Raw genomic sequence first — 20,537 nt, forward strand, 5'->3', positions numbered from 1 at the left:
TGCTTGCACTATTGGTGTCATATCCAAAAAATCATTGCCAAGACCACTGTCAAGGAGCTTTCCCCCTATGTTTTCTTCTGGGAGCTTTACACTTGCAGGTTTTACATTTAAGTCTTTAATCTATTTTGAGTTAATTTTTGTGAGTGGTGCAAGATAGGGGTCCAATTTCCTCATTTTGCTCGTGAATATCCAGTTTTCCCTCTTTGGCATATCTATATTATAGCACTTATGGCACCAAATTGAAACCTTGCTCACTTATCTGGTTCCCTTAGCAGGCCGTGAACTCTTGTAGAGCTGGGTCTAGCACAGTGCCTAGCGTGTGAATTCAGGCAGCAAAATTATTTGTAGGATTTTGACAATTAAGCATATGCCTACTACGTGGCAGGTACTGTGCTTGCTCTGCATTGTCCATGGGAGAGAGTCCCTGCCTTTTACAGGCAGGAGGGAAATAGACTCTACTGTGGGGCAAGGATAGCCCAGTGGGCTTGCTCACCAAGCAGCCTCCTGCTTCTTAATTTGGCTCCCAGTACCTTGAATCAGGAAGGCAAACACAAGAACTCCATCTTTGGTAAGTTATATGTTCCACAGGGAATCTAAAAGTTCCATCCTGTTCAATGAATCAGTTTCTTATGAGTTTGGTAAGCAATAGTCAGTTCTCAACTCTGAGCCCTCATAAAATTGGATATCTTGTTCTGCAGAAACCCCAGAGGACCTGTCTAGGGAAGCTGGCGGACTCCACTGTTTTGACTCCACAGGATCCACTCTGCAAATTAACCACTGATCCCCAAACCTCATTGAAGGAACTACTACCTTCCTCAGAGTTTTTATGCTAGGGTCAGCAAGACCTGGTCTGGTAGCTCTGTGGGCTCTCCTGACAGAAAACACAGAGATGACTTCAGTCTGTGGATGTGATTAGAAGCTGAATGAAGGAGGGTGAAAGCCAAGGACAGAAAGGGTGGTATGCAAGGGACCTGAGTGTCATTTCTTAGTTAATCCATTCTGTTTCTGGGATTTGAGATAGAGGTCAGGAATCTTGAATCTACTTCTCCATCTTCTAGTATCCAGGGTGCATGAGCTTCCATTCTTTCTGCTCAAGGGAAATTTTGGAGCCATGGGGCAATGCCCCTTGACGTAGTAGTCTCTACAGTTCTGCCATGTCTCATCCCAGCACTGTAGCCGGGACCCAAAACCTGGCAGCATCCTGTCCATCTCAGGAAGTGAAACCTCTTATTGTGTCAAGCAGGCAGGTTGCACAATGCATGTATCAAACCCTGTCTTTTCAAGGAGACCACTCAAGCCACAGCACTTCCTTCCGGTCCTCAGTGAGCAGAAAACATCTCACTACAGAAATAGTTGCACTATGGGAGGGCCTGGAAGAGTGACGAGGATGTAGATGGCGATGCAGACCAAGGGAAATGAAACAAGCAGAAGTGGGGAGTTGGCAATGCCAGGATGTCGTGGGGAGCTCCAGCTTTTGGGGAATTCTTCAGTTCTTGAGTCACTCAAGCCCTACTCAGCTGCAAGTTGCCCTCTACCCTGGCAAGTCATTCCTCCAAGACAGGAGACTGGCATTTATTCAGAGCACCAAGTACCTTGGTACCATCTTATGTTTGATGTTGGACTTCTAGCCTCTCTTATCAAGGTTGGCCTCGCCCAAATGGTCTTCAATAATTTTGAACAAGAAGACAAGCAAAATAATCACGAGTCAGTTCTTGTATTATCATGTTTAAATGTAGTAATGTCTGCTCTCTGCCATGGGCTGTTCCTTCCTTTTTCACTCTTTTGCACAGAACTAAGCCATGACCGTTCCCACCATTTTCTCCAAGTTCCATCTGATCCTGGGCATTGACTTCCTAACATTGTTCTTAAGAGTCTGTTGTTTTCCTTCCATCATTCCCATGGGTCTTTCTGGTATATGAAAGTATAAACAATGTCCTGTGTAGCCACACCTGTCTCCATTGATGTCCCCTCCTTTTCTTTCTGCTTTGGGGATTATTTGGGATTGGGCAGTCCGACATTTAATTTTGAGACCTCAGCTCTTCCTCTTGCAGCAGCATCTCCAACGGGGCTGCCCCCCTTCTTGGACCCAGGTACTCAGAGAGGAGACAGGCAGACTCTAGGGATGTTCCATTCTGCCCTTGGTCTAGAACAAAGAGGGCTTAGATATATGAGCAGGTGGCTGGGTCTAGTCAGGTACATGGTCTCCAATGGCTTCTGCCTGTCGACTGAGTCACTATTTCACCTCTGAGAGACCGATGAAAACTTTTCCTTTCTTTGAATACAATAGCAGAAGCTCCTGGGTGGGTGCGGTTGATGCCAGGGCCTTCCTATTCTAGATCTTTTTCTCACACACAATGGGTATAAGAGAGTCAGCTGCAAACACAGAGCCCAGGGACCTCTTACACCAGGGGTCTGGAAACATTATCTATAAAGTGCCAGACTGTAAATGTTTTAGGCTTTGTGGGCCATATGGTCTCTGTTGCAGCTATTGAACTCTGCCATAGTTGTGAGAAAGCAGCCACAGATAATACATAAATGGATGGGTTTAACTGGATTTTTTCTGCAGGGTGTGGGATACAGGCTGATGTCTTATACCATTGTATTACGCCATTTTTCTTGGATACAAATTTAGAAACAATACTTAAAAAAAAGTTGTCCTTTATTGAGCACCTCCTAAGGGCTAGGCACCTTTTCCTCATTGTCTTATTCAGTCTTCACAATAAACGTAAACTTTAAGGTAAATACTGTTGACCCGTTTCACCTATGAGGAAACTAGGGCTGACAGAAGTAATCTATCTAAGACCAGACAACTAGTAAATGCTGGAACTATGACTCAGAGATGGGTTAGTGGAACCCAAACCAGATCCTTTTTTTGTCACTTTTAATTGTTGCAAACATTTATTGTCCCCATCTCGTACTGTCCACAGTGCCTATCTGCTGATCCCTCTCTCAATGATCTGAATATATTCTGAAAGACATTGGCTTGGGAGATTCACATATCTCTGGTACTCTGCCCTGAAGTGTTTCCACATTGTCCTTTTAGGATTAGGATAAACTCTGTTCCCTTGTCCTCTCTCCTTTTCCCAATTGGTTGGGACATGTTGTAGGAATTCGCTTCTTTCTCTTTCTCTCAAGGTAGCATTGGGACTTTCCAAACCGGGTTTTTAGTTCTCTTTCTCCCTTTTCTGAATTTCTTCCTTATTCTTCTTCACTTTCTCACCTGCTACTGGCAGCTCTGTCGCTTGATTTCCTATGTCCTTTCCTTTTTTCCTTAAGACTTTGTTATAGCACTGTCAAAAAAAATCCACTTAGATTTCTATCCATGGAATCATATGCTTTTTTATGATGCTAAAAAATAATTCTCTCCTAAAATCTATCATAAAATACTTCTCTCCTAAACTGTCTCTTGTTTCTGTCTCCTACCCATTGGTTATTACATAATTGAAGAGATTGGGTCATTTCCTCCCAGGACTTGGTTAATTTCACTTCTTCAATCACTTCCTCCTTGTTGGCTGGAACTGAGTTTTCTATCTTCTGGGAGAGGAAGTTCTCAGTAGGGCCACTCAGGATTTGTTGGCTACATGGGTCAAGTATAGGACCCAGATCTAGGTGGTAGATCTTCCCTAAATACTGAGCAATGTGGAATGAAGAAGTCTGATTGTGTAAAAGTTTTATAAAAATTCTGCCGAAACGTCAATAAAATGGATAGATAGTTCAGAATTCAACAACTACTGACTAGAGATTCCTTTTTTCTCCCTAACATGAAAGATTTGGAAAATCATCCAACATCTAAATATGAAGCTATGAGGCTGCCTCTCAGGACCCATTTTTCAAAACATGTTTTCACCAGAGTGATTTTTGATGTGATAGTTCCAGAAATGATCTATCAAAGTTAACAGACGATGTGTGCAAGTAGGAAAGTTACATGTTAGAAGTAGTAGTGATTTAAAAACTATCCTTCTCATGCTTTTTGTTAATATACACGCTAACTTTCAAAGTTTCAAATAATACAAAAGTAGTTAAAGCAAGACGGCAAGCCCTCCACTCCCCCTGCCCCACTGCCTCTCTCACAGGATAAGCCATTCGACCAGAATATATCCTAGTCACTGCCACCCAAGGACTCACCCATCCATCTATTCATCACCCACTATCAGTTCTCTGAACAGGCTTCTTTTGAGCACTTCCTGAATACCTGGTATCTGTAGATTTCTCTCTATCCCCACACTTCATTGTAGTACAAGCCCTTCTTCCTTCTGTCACCTAGGTCATTTAAATCATTTCCTAGTGGTTCGTTGCTGCTATGGAAACTCTGTGCATCCATTCCCCACTCGTCAGTGCCAGATATCTCTCCACAGAGCAAATCTGGTGACATCAAGCCCTTGCTCAAATCCCATCATTGGCTCCCCATGCCCTTTGTGGATGAGTCTAAACCCCACAAAGCAAGGCAAGCAAGGCCCACCATGGAATCCTCTGCCCTCCTCTCCTCTCCCACACTTCAGCCCTCTAACCTATGTGCAGTCCCTTGGATGTGAGATCCATTCCAGCCTCTGTGCTTTTGCACAACCTGTTCTTTCTGCCTGGACCACCATCTCCTCTTTGTAGTTTGGCCAACTCCTAGTCCTCGGGACTCAGCTCAGGCTTCATCGCCTCCATGACGAGCCCTTTCCCAAGCTGGGTTGTCGGTGCCCCTCCCCTGTGTGGTGTGCCTCTAACCCTCTGCAAACTCCCTCATTGTGCTTGGTTTGCTTGTCTCCCTTACTGTTAATGTACCTGTTGCAGGGCTGGGATTATAGCTCTCATCTCCCTGCCTGACACATGACGGTGCTCCATGAGTGTTGGCTGACGAAATGAGTGAAGGCCAGGAGCGATCATGCCACCACTCTCAGGCTTCCATCTTGAGCTAGCTTCCTCTGACAGGAAAATGTTTCCTTAGGAAAGAGTATCTTTGGATTAAAAGCAGAGACTCACCAGAAGCACAATGTCCAGCTCAGAACGAACTCCTCAGTCAACAGCCTTGTTGAGAGGGAGGCAGCAGGTAGGCCCCAAGGACTTCTAGAGTGGGGTGGTGGTTTGGGCCTGGTTGGGGTGTTGTCCTCTTGGAGGGTGCAGTTCTTGCCACGAAGGCACAGTGGGCACCTTGCAGGTCTGGCTTGGATGCGAAGAGTGTGTGGGGAACAGATAGCTACTTGTCTGGGGGATTCTGAGCCTTTTATGAAGTTTTCTGGGACAGGGAGGTGAAGGGAGCTGACTCTAATCAGGAAGAGGTGTTGTTCTCCTGTCTTGTTTTCACCAGAAATACCTGGGAGGTAAATTTCTGGAGGGCCATTGTCGTTTCATCCATATGGCAATTTTGAAGTGTTTCTTGAGGGCTTTCCAAATTCCTCTGAGAATGTAGGAGTTCCAAAAAGATAAAGTCAGAGGTTATGGCATGTGAGGGTAAGCATCTTTCGGAATGACTTTCATCATTCATTCATCCCTTTGTTCATTCATCACACCGGGCACCATTTGAGGGGTGTGTGTGCCTGTGTGCCTGTGTGTGTGTGTGTTTGTGTACACAGAGGAAGGGGAACAAACTGCACAGGAAGTAGTAGCTGTCCTCAAGGAGTTTTTGCAACTGCCCACAACTCAAGACAGAATCTGGCAAGTACTGGGGCAGTTGTATAAAGCACCTGTCACGGAGGGGTTATCTGTCCTTTCCTCCACACACACTGAGGGACAGAGCCAGGCCAGAGGAGGCAGAGAAAAGTGGTCCATCTCTGTGAACTGAGAATGCTCTAGGCTGCATGCTGGGCTGCTTTTTGGGAAATTGTAGGCTCTTGTTGGAGGGTTTGTTCCCTGCAGAGCAGGGCTGAGGGCCTGAGAGCATCAGGATAGGTGTGGGGCTGAATGCCTCCTCACTCTGGACAAGGGACCGTGACAAAGAACTGGGCTGATCTTGGCAACCTGGGGTGGGGGTGGGGTGGGGTTGGGGGGCTGGCATCCCCATGTGGCCATTGTCACTGGCTTGAGACCCTGAAAGGAACAGATATGTAGTGTCAGACATCCTGCGGGGAGGGCACCCTGGGGCAGGGGCAAGGCTGTGGTGGGGTAGGGAAACTTCCTTTCTGTGTTAGGCCTCAGAGCTACTAGGGCCAGAACTCTAAGCCTCGCACCTGCCTGCGGCCCACCCTGGAGGTGGGGTGCAGGGAATCGGCAGTGCGCTGGTTCCTGCCACACTGAGACTCCAGAAGTGAGGCAGGGAGGGAGGGCCTGGCCTATGGGCCTGGGAGTAGCCACACTGCCGCTGGCAGTTTTACTTCCCTTCCCTGATCCTCAAGCCTTCAGAAAAGCCTCACTGAAGGAGGGAAGGTGGTCTCAGAGATTTAGGAGAAGGCAACATCCCCTGTCCAGGACTGATGTGGCAGGAGCAGTTAGGGACCATTATATGGCCAGCATGGCAGCCACCTCATGAAGGGTCCCTGAGAGCAGGGTCCTGGGTGCCTTTACTCACCAGAGTGTCCCCAGATGCTAGAGCAGTGCCCGGCAGGTAGCTGGTCCTCAGCATGGTTCCACTGACTTGAGTGAAGGAATGAGTGAATGAACGAAGGTCACCTGTGGCAGACACAGCTGTGGAAGTCCTGAGGTGGAGGCCAGAGGGAGGATGCTGAGGCAGTGTCTTGGGGACTCTCAGGAGTCACTGGGGACACATTGAGGGGGGTACATTTGTGTCCTCGGAATTAGGCATGAGGCAAATGTGACCTCTACTGTAACCTGGGCCTGCTGTATGTGGTTAATGGGTTGAAGGGGAGCAGAATATGCCATCCCAGAATGTGCTGCTTTGGCAGATAGATTATTTTGAGTTGAAGGCAATCAAGACCCAGCTGACTCAGGAAATGCTTTTACCTCCCCATTCACTTCCTAAAAGAATTTAGATAGGGGCCTGTGCCAGAAAGAGAGCTATTGCCAGAGATGGCTTTTTTAATCTGAAGGACTATCTGCATGGCAGGGCAAACATCTTACTACCAAACGTCTGCTCTTCTTATCTTCCTGGGAATTGCCCTCCTGCCCTTTGAAGCCCCAGGCCCTATCCCATTCCTTAACTCAGGATGGCATATAAGCCTCAGTTGCCTGACTGCCTTTGAGTCTCATAGTTTTAATTTATGCACGATAGTAAATTTGTTTTTCTCCTGTTAATCTGTCTTATATCAATTTAATTTAATTATCAGACCAGACAAAGAACCCAGAAGGGAAGAAGGGAAAAGTTTTCTGCCCCTACAGAATCCTCCCCATTGGCTGTCCCCCTGTCCAGGAAGCCAACTTTAAGTTCCCTCTCCCCGGAAGACTGTCTTACCGGGGCATCTGGAAGGATTTGTACCGTGCAGAGGGAGGTATAAAGGAACGGGTGTTGGGCCCCTGCATCAAGACATGATACGAGGGGGAGTGACTCTGTGGGTGCACCCGGGAATAATGGGAGGGCCCTGAGTGCCTGGGTGGCTCACCGTTGGTTAGTCCAGGTGGCTGATATTGTTTGCCTGCAGCGAGGGGTCTGTCCATGTCTGTGGTTGCAGGATGCTTGTGTACTGGGGAGCCCAGGCTTCACAGCCGTGCTTGTGATGGACTATGGGTCTACCCTGCTCTTCAGGGAAAAGGCTCCCCCCTCACCATGCAGCATAGCTCCATTAGGTGTTGTCACTGCAGTCACCTGAGACCCTGACACCAGCTGTGGTCACTCTGGGCATTCACCCAGTCTAGTGCACACAGCTCCAGGACCGGCAGCCACACAAGTAGTGGGAAGGAGGCTGGACTGCCCTTCACATCCCACTGTACATATGCCTTTCTCCCATTCTCCACAAAAGAGGAGAACAGCACACATTCCTAATCTAGGACGTTACATTGCCTGGGATATCAGAGCCCCCAGGACACCAAAGGGAATATCTCAGTGTCCAGGGAAGGACTTTAAGGACTCTTGCTGCTCTGGCAGTTTCCATTTCTTTACTTCCAACAAAGCGGAAAGAGGACCAAATAAGTTGTTGCTTAATAAATCATAAACATAATTTTTGATGATAGATGAGCTTGTGATTTGGGTAACTTAGAAGGATTTCAAAGAGTTGAGTGACATTGCTATAATAAAATTCCTTTCATTCCCATCTACTTCTTATTCATATGTACAAGTTTTCCCAGCACTTACACTTAAAAAACCAAAATAAGTATAGACCGATATTGAGCCCTCATTCTAATTATGGTAACATAGAAATATAGGAGGTAATTTAAAAAAGGTCTATCTCATCAAGATATCTTGCCAATAAAAATCGACATTTGTAAGATATTATGTTTATATATTTGTTATTTTGATCAATTGTCTACTAACAATTGTGTACAATAAATGTAATGATGACTTAGTCTAGAAGAATTTTAAAAATTCAGCATCCTACAGTTACACAAAAATATTATAAGTTGTTTTGATTCGACATGTATTTTCATTGCTGTGAAGATGGATGATCAGCAAAATGCTTTTAAGCATAATGTATATTACATTAGCATAGAATTTCATGGGGGAAATGAATGGAAATGTCAGTTCTAGGAGAAAAAGGAATGTTGTAAATTTTCTGACTGTTGAAGAATTTGTTCATAATTTTTAGATTTGTTTAGATTGTTGGTAACTTTACGTGGTTGACAAGGAAAAAGTCACTATGGTATTGAGATTTCATTGGATACATCTACAAAAGTGATGTAACAGTTTTATTTTAAAATGTCAAATTTACAAGATTGCAGAGATAACATTTGCAATTAGCTATTTAAAATTATGGTGAAAAATGTAGGTTGGTGGAGGGGTGAGGTCACAGATTGTCAAAATTCTTGTAGATGGTTTGTAAGTTAAAATGTTGGAAAACCAACATCCTACAAGGATTAGGGCCCTGGCAGGGCCTTTGGGGGAGGGAGTTGGACCTGCTGCTGTGGCAGTGAAGCTTACGTTGGTTGACGTTGCATCAGGAGGACATTCCCTACTGGAGACAAGGGTCTCACCCTCCAGGCTGGGAGGGCACGGAGGCTCAGCTGCCGTGCTTGATGCCTCTTCTAGATGTTTCTGATACATTTTATTTTAAGGCCAGACCGTAGTGTGTGTAGATGCTCCTGTATGTCTCTGGATTCCACAAATCTCTCTGCTCCAAGGACTCATCCAAACCCAACCTTCAAATGCAAACTACATAGCCCCTTCTTTTTTTTGAGGACAATTAGCCCTGAGCTAACTGCTGCCAATCCTCTTCTTTTTGCTGAGGAAGACTGGTCCTGAGCCAACATCCGTGCCCATCTTCCTCTACTTTATATGTGGGATGCCTACCACAGCATGGCTTTGCCAAGCGTTGCCATGTCCGCCCCTGGGATCCGAACTGGCAAACCCTGGGCCGCCGGAACGGAACGTGCGCACTTGACTGCTGTGCCACCGGGCGGGCCCCATACATGTCCCCTTCTGGCCAGGTGCTTCTTCATGTTGACTAGCAGCATCAGGAAGTCAGGATGCTCAAGCGGTGGCTGGGGCTCCCTTGGTCCACACTTCCTGATCCCTGGCAGATGAAGGATTTCATAAATTTTTTGTTCCTGACGACCGATGGGATAGTGGTACAGGGGCTGGAGGTGAGGGTTGGAAAGAAAGAGAAGCATTGGCCCTTTCAAAGAGGCTGTGGGGAAGCTCAGGACCTGGAAGAGAATGGCTGGATACCAGTTACCACTCATACCTTGGTCCCCAGAGGCCCCACTTGCCCAGGCACAGGCCTCACCTGGACCCTCTATCTCCAGCTGCCCCGTTTGCCAGAAGGTGAAATGTTCTCAGAGACAGCGAGGCTCCTGAATTAAGAGAGCAGCCCAGGCCCCTGGCATCCTCCTTGTCCCTCCCAAGTCTGCCTTTCTGGGTCCACATGCTGTATTTCCATGGTTTCATGACCTGCTTTCAGAGAGGGGTTTGAATTTTCGTGATTATTTGTGTAAGCAAACAATATGCTTATACAAATAAGAAAAGCAATGCTTCTGGCCTTCCAAGGGAGAAAATCTGATCACTCAGCTTGCTTGCAAGCTGCCAATTTAGGAGTCAGGATGTGGGTGAGATGTGATAGGTACTGGGAGGAGGCTGCGACTGTGGTCCCACACCCCTGGGCAGGCATCACACTGGTTTTCTAGAGCATCCTCACCCTGGCTTCCAGTTGAACCCAATGTTTGTGGGTAGTTCAGCCAAGCTGTACTGGGGGATGAGGATTGGGGTGGGGAGAAGGTCTGGGCAGAAAACACACTGATTTCCCTTTCCACCTCTGACCAGGACGTCGTAGCAGCCACTCACCCCCTACCCTGTCTTTCAGACCAGATATGCTCCCACACACCATTGCATCATTTACCTTCCCCCCACCAGACACTTGCTTACTCCAGCCCAAGCTTGTAGGATAAGCCAGACCCTAACCCCACGGACTGCCTGTCACAGAATCTGAGACATCAAGTCAAATTCACAAGCACTTAACTTCTGCTCTCCAGGTACACGGGATCTCCTTGAAAGCTGGTAGGAGTTGTGGTGATGTGGTGTGTTACCTGCTGGAGGTGCAGACAAATTGACTTCCTAGCTCATTGGAAGGACTTCCTACTTCTGGTTGTATTTCGCGTGCTTGGTGCAGCGAGGGGAGAGATCTGGCTCTCCCCACTCAAATCATGTGACCCTTCCCGTTTAGAAGCGGCCACTTCTCTCTTCCAGGATAAGGACACCTGGTTCCGAAACAAGGAGAGCCGGTATCAGGGAGAGAACTTGGCCCCAGACCAGGAACAGGGTAGCCCTTGGAGGGCCAATTTTAGTCTTGGCTCAGATCCAGGAATTGAAACCCAGGCCTTTTGAACACTTTGACGCAGAAGATTGTTTTAAAATTACGTAAGTAATTCATGAAGACGTTCTTCTTATAAAAAAATCAAACATTATAACAAAGCTAAAGTTTCTCTTGGTGACCTCCTCCCCCGCCCCACCCCACCTGACCCCAAGTAACCACTATTTTCAGGCTGGTCAATCCCCTTCCAAGGCTCCCTGCCTCACATACTCTTAGAAGCACGTGGTTATGCATGTTGGATATTCAGTGTTTCTTCTTTTATGTAAATGGCATGATTGAGTTCTTAACTGTCCTGCAACTTGGCTTTTCTGTCGATGATTTGCCTGGATATCTTTTCATTTCAGCAGTAACTTTTTTACTTTTGACTTACCAGGAGGTATTTAACCTTTTCCCTACTGATGAAAATTTAGGTTGTTTCTAGTTTATTTTGTTAAATGTTTTATAAACAATTCTAAAGTAAACATCCTTGAACTTGTTTCTTTAGGGAAGATATGAAATAGTGGAATTGCTGAGTCATAAGCATGTTAAACATAAATTAGTCACTGCCAATTTTCCTTCCAAAATGGCTGTACCAACCTACTCTCACATAGGTGATTTGGAATCTGGCTTCCTCGCAAGGTGAGGTGCCTTCACAATTTGTCATTCCTTCTGGCATATCGTCTCTTTTGGACCTGAGACGAGTGGGTGGAATTGTATCACTCAACTGAGGAAAGGACACAGTATCATTGCTGGGGCTCCCAGGGGCACCTCTGATTTCTGCTGCACACCAGCTCCCTGCCTCCTCCCACCTGCTTACATATTGCGGAATGGGCGCCACTTGGCTGCCTGCTCCTAACAGCCGTCCCATCCTTTGCACTGCAGTTACGAAGCAGACAGAGGTGGGAGAGAAGGCTCTGCCAGGTTGTCGGGCCTCGGTCTGTATCCTGTGGTCTAGCTTGGAGAGCTGTGAGGAAGGAGGAGGAGAGGGTGTTAGGAGTGAGCTGCTGAGGACTGGCACATTTCAACAGTTCTTTTCCCAAATAAGTCATATACTGATTATTTTCTGGACAAAAGTCTTTTAAAAAATTGTTATCATCTTTATTTCTGAGTAGGTAATGTATTCACATGATTCAAAAATCAAACCATATAGAAAGTATCTAGAGAAATGTCTTGCTTCCAGCCTTGTCATAGCTGCTTTTCAAACTTCTTATGTAGCTTCCAAAATTTGTGATATCAAATATGAGCACGTTGGATAGTGTTGCCCTATTTTTTTCTGCCCCTTGTTACATAAAAGTTAGCTACTATAAACACTTTCTGCCTCTTGTTCATTTTTAGTTTTAGGCGGTCTTGGAGCACATTCCATATTGGTGTGGAATACTTTCTCATTCTTATTTATAGCTGCATAGCATTCCATTGTATGATGTCCTACAATTCGTTTAGCCAATCTCCCGTTGATAGACATGAATTATTTCCAATCATTTGCTACAACAAGTAATGTGCAATGAATAATTTCACGTGCCATGTCACAGCAGCGCGTGTCCATCTGTAGACAAATCCCCAGAAGTGAATTTCCTGCCCCAAAGGGGATGTGCGTTTGTAATTTTCATAGTTATTATCCATTTTTCCTTTACAAGAGTTGTACCGATTTATACTCCCTCCTGTAACGTGTCAGAGTGAAGATTTCCCCACAGTCTTCCTGAAAGGATGTGTCGTTAAACTTGATTTTTGCTAATGTGATAGGCGAACATTGGTATCTCAAAGAGCTGTTAATGCAACTTTCTTATTATAAGTCATATTGAGCATCTTTTACTCTCGGAAGACCTAACCGCATTTCCTTTTCTTTCTTGGCCTGTGTAAATATTGTTTTGTTGGATTGTTGCTTGTTGCTTTGTTGGATTTTTGTTCTTGTTTTTCTAGTGTTTTGAAGGAACTCTATATATTAAGCCAATTATCCCATTGTCTGAGATAGGAGTTACAAATACTTTTTCCCTGGGTTGTTTTTGTGTTTTGCCTTTCTTCTGGTGACTTCTGCCATCCTGGAAGTGTACTGCTTGCATCCTTCCTCCTCGTACCTCCATTCCTTTGTTCGTACTGGGCCCTCCACTGAGAATGCCCTTTCCTTTCTTTCTATGTGGGAAACTCCTGCTCATCCTTTGAGGCCTGACTCATATGTCGCCCTCTTGACCCTCGTCCCTCACAGCAAATCTTGTCATTCTTTCTGACTGTTCCTTTCATCCTTGATCTCACCTCTACTTGTCATGTTGCCTTATTTTTGCTTGTATGCATCTGCCTCTCCTACCTGCCTTTCTTGTTTCTGTACTTCCAGCCTCTAGGACATAGCACTTGTATAGTAAGTGTTTGTTGAATAACTGAATAGAGAAATCATTGAAGCTGTTACCACCCACCCTTACTCCTTATAATGCTTCATCTGGTCCTGTTTTATGACCATTGTGCATCAAATGTCCTTTTGTTGAAAAACAGAACTGAAGGGGAACGGTAGGGAGGCTTGTCTTTTCTGGCCAGTGATTTTCCTTGGTAATTTGTAGCACTCTGTCATGAGGAGTGGGCTTCCAGCTCCTCAAGGAGAACTCTGATGGTCCCAATTCTCTTTTTTTTCTTTGTCAGGTCCCAGAAAAGTCAATTACCACGTGGACAGTAATTTATTTTCAGCAAAATTTATTTCAGAATTATTGAAACAGTGTGATCATCCTTCTTTCCTCATAAATATTCCTATTTAAATAATCTGAGCTGACATATTTTCAGGCTTGGTAAAAGGACTTGGTATAAACATGGTACACTAGTCCAAATTAAACTGGTTCCATAGATGTTGAAGATTGGGCTCATTCACAGACAGTGCTGCTTCCTGGCCACCTTGAATTAAATTAAATAGACTAACCCACCAATAAATAAATAAATAAATAATTAAGCAGTTGCTCATCAGAAGCTGGGTGCAAACGACAGAGGGTTTCTTTGAACTGAAGTGCAGAAGTTTCCACCAGGCTGACTTTGAGTGAGTAGCAGAGGTGAGAGAGGCCCTGCTCAGCAGAGGGGGTCTGAGGATTGGCTCTGGGAGACGGGGCTGCTCCACCCGCCTGCTGGGCAGGAGCTCTCCTTAGCACTAATATAGGGAAGGCAGCTGGGCATTGATTAGACAACAGTGAAGTGCAGCCTGCAGCATGTTCAAACCCTTCTATTCCCTTCTGCCACCCTTAAGCTGTATTCATCACATGTGGACTCTCTGGATGTAGTATTCTTAGGCAGAGGTGATTTCCATGATGAAGTCAGTTATGTCCTGGCCGCCTCTGGTATTTCCTAGGAAGACGGGCTTTTTTTCTGCTTGAGAGGTGCTGATGTACCAGTTGGGGTACATTGCAGACTCAAATTCCACGTTGCCCTTGATTTCCATCTTGTTGAAGACAAATCGCTTTTCCATTTTCCTCTTTGGGTAAGTATTGGGGTCTACTGTCTGCAGAAAAACATAAATAAGAAGTTTTATGAGGGAAGGGGCAAAGACACTCTGGTAAAGGTGTTCTCTGAGTCAGCTAGAAAGGAAAGTGATGAGCAGCATGCAGGAACAGGAGCTAGACTCCTGAGTTATCTTTCTGACCATAACTTTCTGTGTGATGACTAAAGGATCTCTTATCCTTTTCTGAAACTTAGTATCAAATGCTAGGTTGTATAATATAAGTCAGAATTTTTTTAAAAAGTGAAAATTAAGTAAAAGCTTCCAGAATTATGTGGTTTCTTGAGACTTTTCCTTATGGCACTGGCCAGAGTGACTTTGAACTTGGAATTGAAGGTTTTGCTGGGAATGCTGGGGGCTGAGGGAGGTGGGTGATTTTGGGCGTGGAGTGGAGATGATGACTGATGACAGCCATCCTTTCAACTGTAGCATTGTGTAATCAGTGGGGTGGTAACAATAGTAGGACATACTAACATCAGTAGGATGATTTCATTTTCCTTAGTTGGAGTGAAATTTGCATGCATTTAGCACTTACATTAAATTTATTTACATTTATGCAAAATTGTCAAATACATCTGCTCCCAGATATGATGAGGGGAGAAGGTGGTTGTCTTGGAAGTAAGGGATGGCTAGGGGTGCTTCAGAGAAGCCTGAGAAGGGCCAGCAGCCCCTGGTATTCACTCACCTCCAGCTGCAGGATGGGCTTCCCATCTTTCGTCCCACAAGACAGGTACAGATTCTTTCCCTTGAGGCCCAAGGCCACAGGTATCTTGTCAGTCTCTTCTTCTCCTTGCACAAAGCTCATGCAGAACACCACTGGAGAAAGGAGAGGGGCCTTGTGGTCAGGGACATACAGCAGTGCAGGGTTGGCCCAACCATTGGACCCCAACTCCAGGACTCCTACAATTTAGCATCCTCTGTGGAAACCCACACTCGGGTTCCTATGGCCTAACAGATAGGATAACTTGGCTTCTCACAGACAATATCACGGCCACTTGGTTGATTCAAGTTTCCATCCCAAAATGTCTAGGGGTTTCTCAGAGCTTCATCACAGTGGCAATGAAGAATTAGAGGTCTAATTTTTAACAACTGAAGGAAAACAGGAAGCCTTCTTGTCAATGGCCAGTGAAGTGCCCACTGCATGAGCGGAATGCTTTGATCAGTGTGAAAGGCAAGAAAAGAGATCAAGCTGGGCTCCTGAAAGAAATCAGGCACAAATCTATTTCAGGAACATAGAGCTGCAAGTGGGAAGATCTTGGGAAATGAGAGGCTTAGCTGGGAAAAGTGCTCCAAAGAGAGACGCTCATTTCAATCTTCCTTAGTCACAGTGGTCTCACTTGGAGGCCCTGAGGTCGTGCCTACAATCCAGTTCTAGAGAAACAGGATTGTCCAAGCATGGCAGAGAGCAGGAAGCTTTCCCCCAATGATGCCTATCTCCAAGGTCAGCAGCCTTGGAAGAGAACAGGCTGCTCCTTTCTGCTGTTCCCTTGGGCACAGTCTTGCATGCAGAGTTCAGCCACAGTGACAAGATACCAGGCAGATACCCTCAACTCATGGGCTCCCCAGTTTTGAAACAATAGCCAATTACAGTAGAGAGATATAAGTTCCTTCTTGTCAGTAAAATTTCCCTACAAGAAACCATCTGGTATTAGGCAGGAAGGATGTGAGGGTGTAAGGGGGCAGGATTGGGAATGAGGATGGACATATTATCTCTTCGCCATGCTAGTCTCAATTTCAACAACAGGAAAAAAGAACCCACTGGCAGTTAGGTCATGTCCATCAAACGACCCCTTTCCAATGGAAGCAGTGACGTTGTACTCTCATTAAGTGACTTGGCTGGACAATGGTCCTGGGTATGCTTGAGTGTTCTAATGACTCAGAGTCACATCTCTTGCTGAAAAATGAATGTGCTAAAGGAATCAATCTGGTGTTATTACTAGGACCAAAACCACAAGTTTATATGTCCTTTATTGGAGGTTTTCTCACTTATGTTGATAATTTGTACTAATGGTCCACTTTGTTGAAAAATGTGAATAATTAGCAAGCTGCCAGGAGAACAAGAAAGGAATCAAGCTGTCCCCAGTTACCTTGTTGGTTTGTATTCTCTCCATTGAGGTGGACAGCCTGCAGCTCACATGCACCGGACAGCACCAGGGATTTATGGTATATGTCCCGGAGTCTGCAGTTCACTGAATGCATGGCTGCATCACATACATAACCTTCATCCCAGTTGTCACAGATGATGGGTTCTGAAATGTGGAATACATATATTGGTTAGAGAGAAAATCAGAAGGACACGCCTGATGATATGAGGCAGCAGAATTTGGTTGCTTGGACGACATCTGAGCATGGCAGCCAAAGTTCGATTATAACATTGGTGGGGAGGAAGTTGAGGTGGGTAAGAACACTGGACCTGGCACCTTAAGATGTGGATTCAAGCTTCAGCTCGATTGCTTGCTGTGGACCGTCAATAGAGCTCCTTATGTAGAATGGCGAAGGCAATAACACTGGCCCAACAGGGACACAGTGAGACTTGCAGGAAATAATGTAAGTGAAAGCACTCTGAGAATGATGGAGAGATTTGCAAATGTGAGTAGTTATCAAGGTCTTACTTTAAGAATAGTTTCAACTCAAGGGATGATTATTTTGGCTTCTAGGCTTCTCTGTTTTCCTCTCATCGCTGGGCCTTCTACTTTTAAAGGGCTTCAGCTTTGGGGGAATTTAGTTGACTATTGAGTTTTGGACAGTGAGAAGGAAATGCCTGAAGATCTCCTGTCTGCCCTCAGCTCTCATTAAGTACCTTCTTCAAAGATGACAGAAAAGAGGCTCCTCAAGTCATCATCCTGGAAGGCCTGTGAGCAGGGAACGGGTATCTTCTTCAGCTTCTCCACAGCCACAATGATTGACATGGCATGTTTGAAAGTCTTGTTGTAGAGGTGGTGGGAGATTTGCAACTGGATGCCCCCATCGCCCATGGAGCTGAGGTCCAGGTCTTGGAAGCTGCCCTGTGGAGAGACCAAGGGAGTGAGTGTGTCAAGCTGGTCAGGCCCGAGAACTCCTGTTTTGACATTAGAGAGGTGGAAGTGGCATTTGAGGTAACCGAGGTGCTAACAACAAATGCTCCTCTCTGAAGCCCAGAGAAGTTAAGAGGCTTACCCCAAGCATGTCGCAAGTTAGAGGCAGACCCCAAACCGGAATGTGGGCTTTCTGATGCCCGTGTCACAGCCCCTCTGAGAGTTGGGAACTAAGTCCATGGTCTCACCTTCATCTGTTTTGGGCCATCCTCCTCAAAGAACAGGTCATTCTCATTGCCGCTGTATCAAAAAAGAGAGATTGCTCAGTTACGTCTCCTAGACAAGTTTATTTTTCCTTCCCTGCAAAGAGTTCTCACTGTTGATAGGAGTCTGCAAACAGCATGCCCCTTAAAGCTGCTGAAGTTGGCAAATTCCATAGTGATATACACGGAACAGGGTAGGAGGCAGGGCAGGTACCCCAGGTGCTCCTTTTGGATCCTGAGACCTAACTTCCAGCCCAGTTGAAATCTGAGCTTTCCCTTGCACTCAAGCCACACTTTGCCAAGAGGTGCCCTGTAGTGGCCACTTGGAATCTTTTCTTCCTGTTTGCCATCTGCAGGAAGGCCCTGCAGAAACAACCTCTGGATGCCTATGGGTTTCAAGGCTGGATTTGCAGTAAGAAATCAGTCTTCACCCCAGGTCAACTTGGAACCCTCCTTGCCACTGTAAGGAGAGTTTGGGGACAAATCTGGTCTCCAAGCACAGATTACAGCCCACTGTTAAAAGGTGAACCCAGCTCACATTACTAGTCTCAGTCTCCCCACTTACCTGCAGTAAGTCATCATGTCACTGGTGTCGGGTACTGCTGCCATGGCTGCCTCAGAAACCTGTGTAAAGAGGAGAAATTGAGTGACCACTTGCCATGCCAGTCCCCATGAGGGCTTCCTTCATATGTGAGTTTCCCTCAGCAAGTAGAACATAGTAGGCATACAAAGAAATAATGTTTGAATGAATGAGTGAATGCATGAAAGAGCCTTCCTTTGGGTCCAGAGGAAAACATTTGCCAAACTAAACCCAAATCAGGAGTGTATTTGTTAGGAGATCTGGGGCAGAGACTTTGACACCAATCTCTCAGGTGTCAGCTGCTAGATAGGCAGTGTTCATTCCCAGGCTATTTCACAAGTCATAGCATAATGGTATACCGGGCATTTTTGGAAGAGATATAGAGGAAGGGAGGGAAGGAGAGAAAGAGACGGAGGGAGAAAGACAGAGAGACTCCCCTAGAACCTAGTCATAAGGAAGAGTTAAAGTTGTACCTGAGCACTGAAGACTGGCTGGAGAGAACAGAATCCTGGAGTGGCCTGTCGTGCCTCGAAGAAGTGTCTGACTACCAATTTCTCCCTCACTGTTTTATGGTCTTCAAAAGCAGAAGTGCAGAGCTGAGAAATTTCCCCTTTGGTTAACTGATTTCACAACTCCCAGAAAATTTACAACAGTCCTTTTTCTCCTAGAACTGATTTGCATTCATTTCCCCCATGAAATTTTATACTAATGTAATATGCAGATATGCTTAAAAGCATTTTACTGATTACATCTGTTTCCTGTTTATTGTTAAACTTCTTATAAACAATTCTATTGTAAACATCCTTGAACTTGTTTCTTTGGGGAAGATATGAAATAGTGGAATTGCTGAGTCATAGCATGTTAAACATAAATTAGTCACTGCCAATTTTCCTTCCAAAATGGCTGTACCAACCTACCCTCACATAGGTGATTTGGAATCTGGCTTCCTCGCAAGGTGAGGTGCCTTCACAATTTGTCATTCCTTCTGGCATATCGTCTCTTTTGGACCTGAGACGAGTGGGTGGAATTGTATCACTCAACTGAGGAAAGGACACAGTATCATTGCTGGGGCTCCCAGGGGCACCTCTGATTTCTGCTGCACACCAGCTCCCTGCCTCCTCCCACCTGCTTACATATTGCGGAATGGGCGCCACTTGGCTGCCTGCTCCTAACAGCCGTCCCATCCTTTGCACTGCAGTTACGAAGCAGACAGAGGTGGGAGAGAAGGCTCTGCCAGGTTGTCGGGCCTCGGTCTGTATCCTGTGGTCTAGCTTGGAGAGCTGTGAGGAAGGAGGAGGAGAGGGTGTTAGGAGTGAGCTGCTGAGGACTGGCACATTTCAACAGTTCTTTTCCCAAATGAGTCATATACTGATTATTTTCTGGACAAAAGTCTTCTAAAAAATTGTTATCATCTTTATTTCTGAGTAGGTAATATATTCACATGATTCAAAAATCAAACCATATAGAAAGTATCTAGAGAAATGTCTTGCTTCCAGCCTTGTCATAGCTGCTTTTCAAACTTCTTATGTATCTTCCAAAATTTATGAAATCAAATACAAACACACTTGGAATTATTGCCTTATTTTTTTTCTGTTCCTTTTCCCATAAATGTACTACAAACACTCTCTGCCTCTTGTTCGTTTTTGTTTTCATCAGATCTTGGAGCTCATTCCATATTGGTTTGGAATACATTCTCACTCTTTTTTATAGCTGCATAGCATTCCATTGTATGATGTCCTATAATTTGTTTATCCAGTCTCCTGTTGATAGACATGAGTTATCTCCAATCTTTTGCTATTACAAGTAGTGTGCAATGAATAATTTTGATCATGTGCTATGTCACAGCAGTGCGTGTCCATCTGTAGACAAATCCCCAGAAGTGAATTTCCTGGCCCAAAGGGGATGTGCGTTTGTAATTTTCATAGTTATTATCCATTTTTCCTTTACAAGAGTTGTACCGATTTATACTCCCTCCTGTAATGTGTCAGAGTGAAGATTTCCCCACAGTCTTCCCGACAGGATGTGTCGTTAAACTTGATTTTTGCTAATGTGATAGGCGAACATTGGTATCTCAAAGAGCTGTTAATGCAACTTTCTTATTATAAGTCATATTGAGCATCTTTTACTCTCGCCAAGACCTAACTGCATTTCCTTTTCTGTCGATGGCCTGTTTATATATTGTTCTGTTGGATTTTTGTTCTTATTTTTCTAATGTTCTGAGGGAACTCTTTATATATCAAGCCAATTATCCCATTGTCTGAGATAGGAGTTACAATACTTTTTCCCTGGGTTATTTTTGTGTTTTGCCTTTCTTCTGGTGACTTCTGCCATCCTGGAAGTGTACTGCTTGCATCCTTCCTTCTCGTACCTCCATTCCTTTGTTCGTACTGGGCCCTCCACTGA

The 20,537-nt window shown here is 45.2% G+C and overlaps 2 protein-coding genes across 3 annotated transcripts in view; one reads left to right on the top strand and one right to left on the bottom strand.

Annotated features, from left to right (window-relative positions):
• The window catches only part of IL37 (interleukin 37), a 169,593-nt gene that overhangs the window by 78,071 nt on the left and 70,985 nt on the right, over positions 1-20,537 (top strand). The window lies entirely within an intron of this gene.
• LOC100052414 (interleukin 1 beta) lies at positions 13,473-18,676 on the bottom strand. Its single transcript, NM_001317261.3, is given in 7 exon segments — positions 13,473-14,280; positions 14,963-15,093; positions 16,365-16,526; positions 17,078-17,282; positions 17,540-17,591; positions 18,120-18,178; positions 18,608-18,676. Coding segments are annotated over 6 exon segments (807 nt in total). The 5' UTR covers positions 18,164-18,178; positions 18,608-18,676; the 3' UTR covers positions 13,473-14,067.

This window comes from Equus caballus, chromosome 15, assembly GCF_041296265.1.
Source record: "Equus caballus isolate H_3958 breed thoroughbred chromosome 15, TB-T2T, whole genome shotgun sequence".
Taxonomy (NCBI): domain Eukaryota; kingdom Metazoa; phylum Chordata; class Mammalia; order Perissodactyla; family Equidae; genus Equus; species Equus caballus.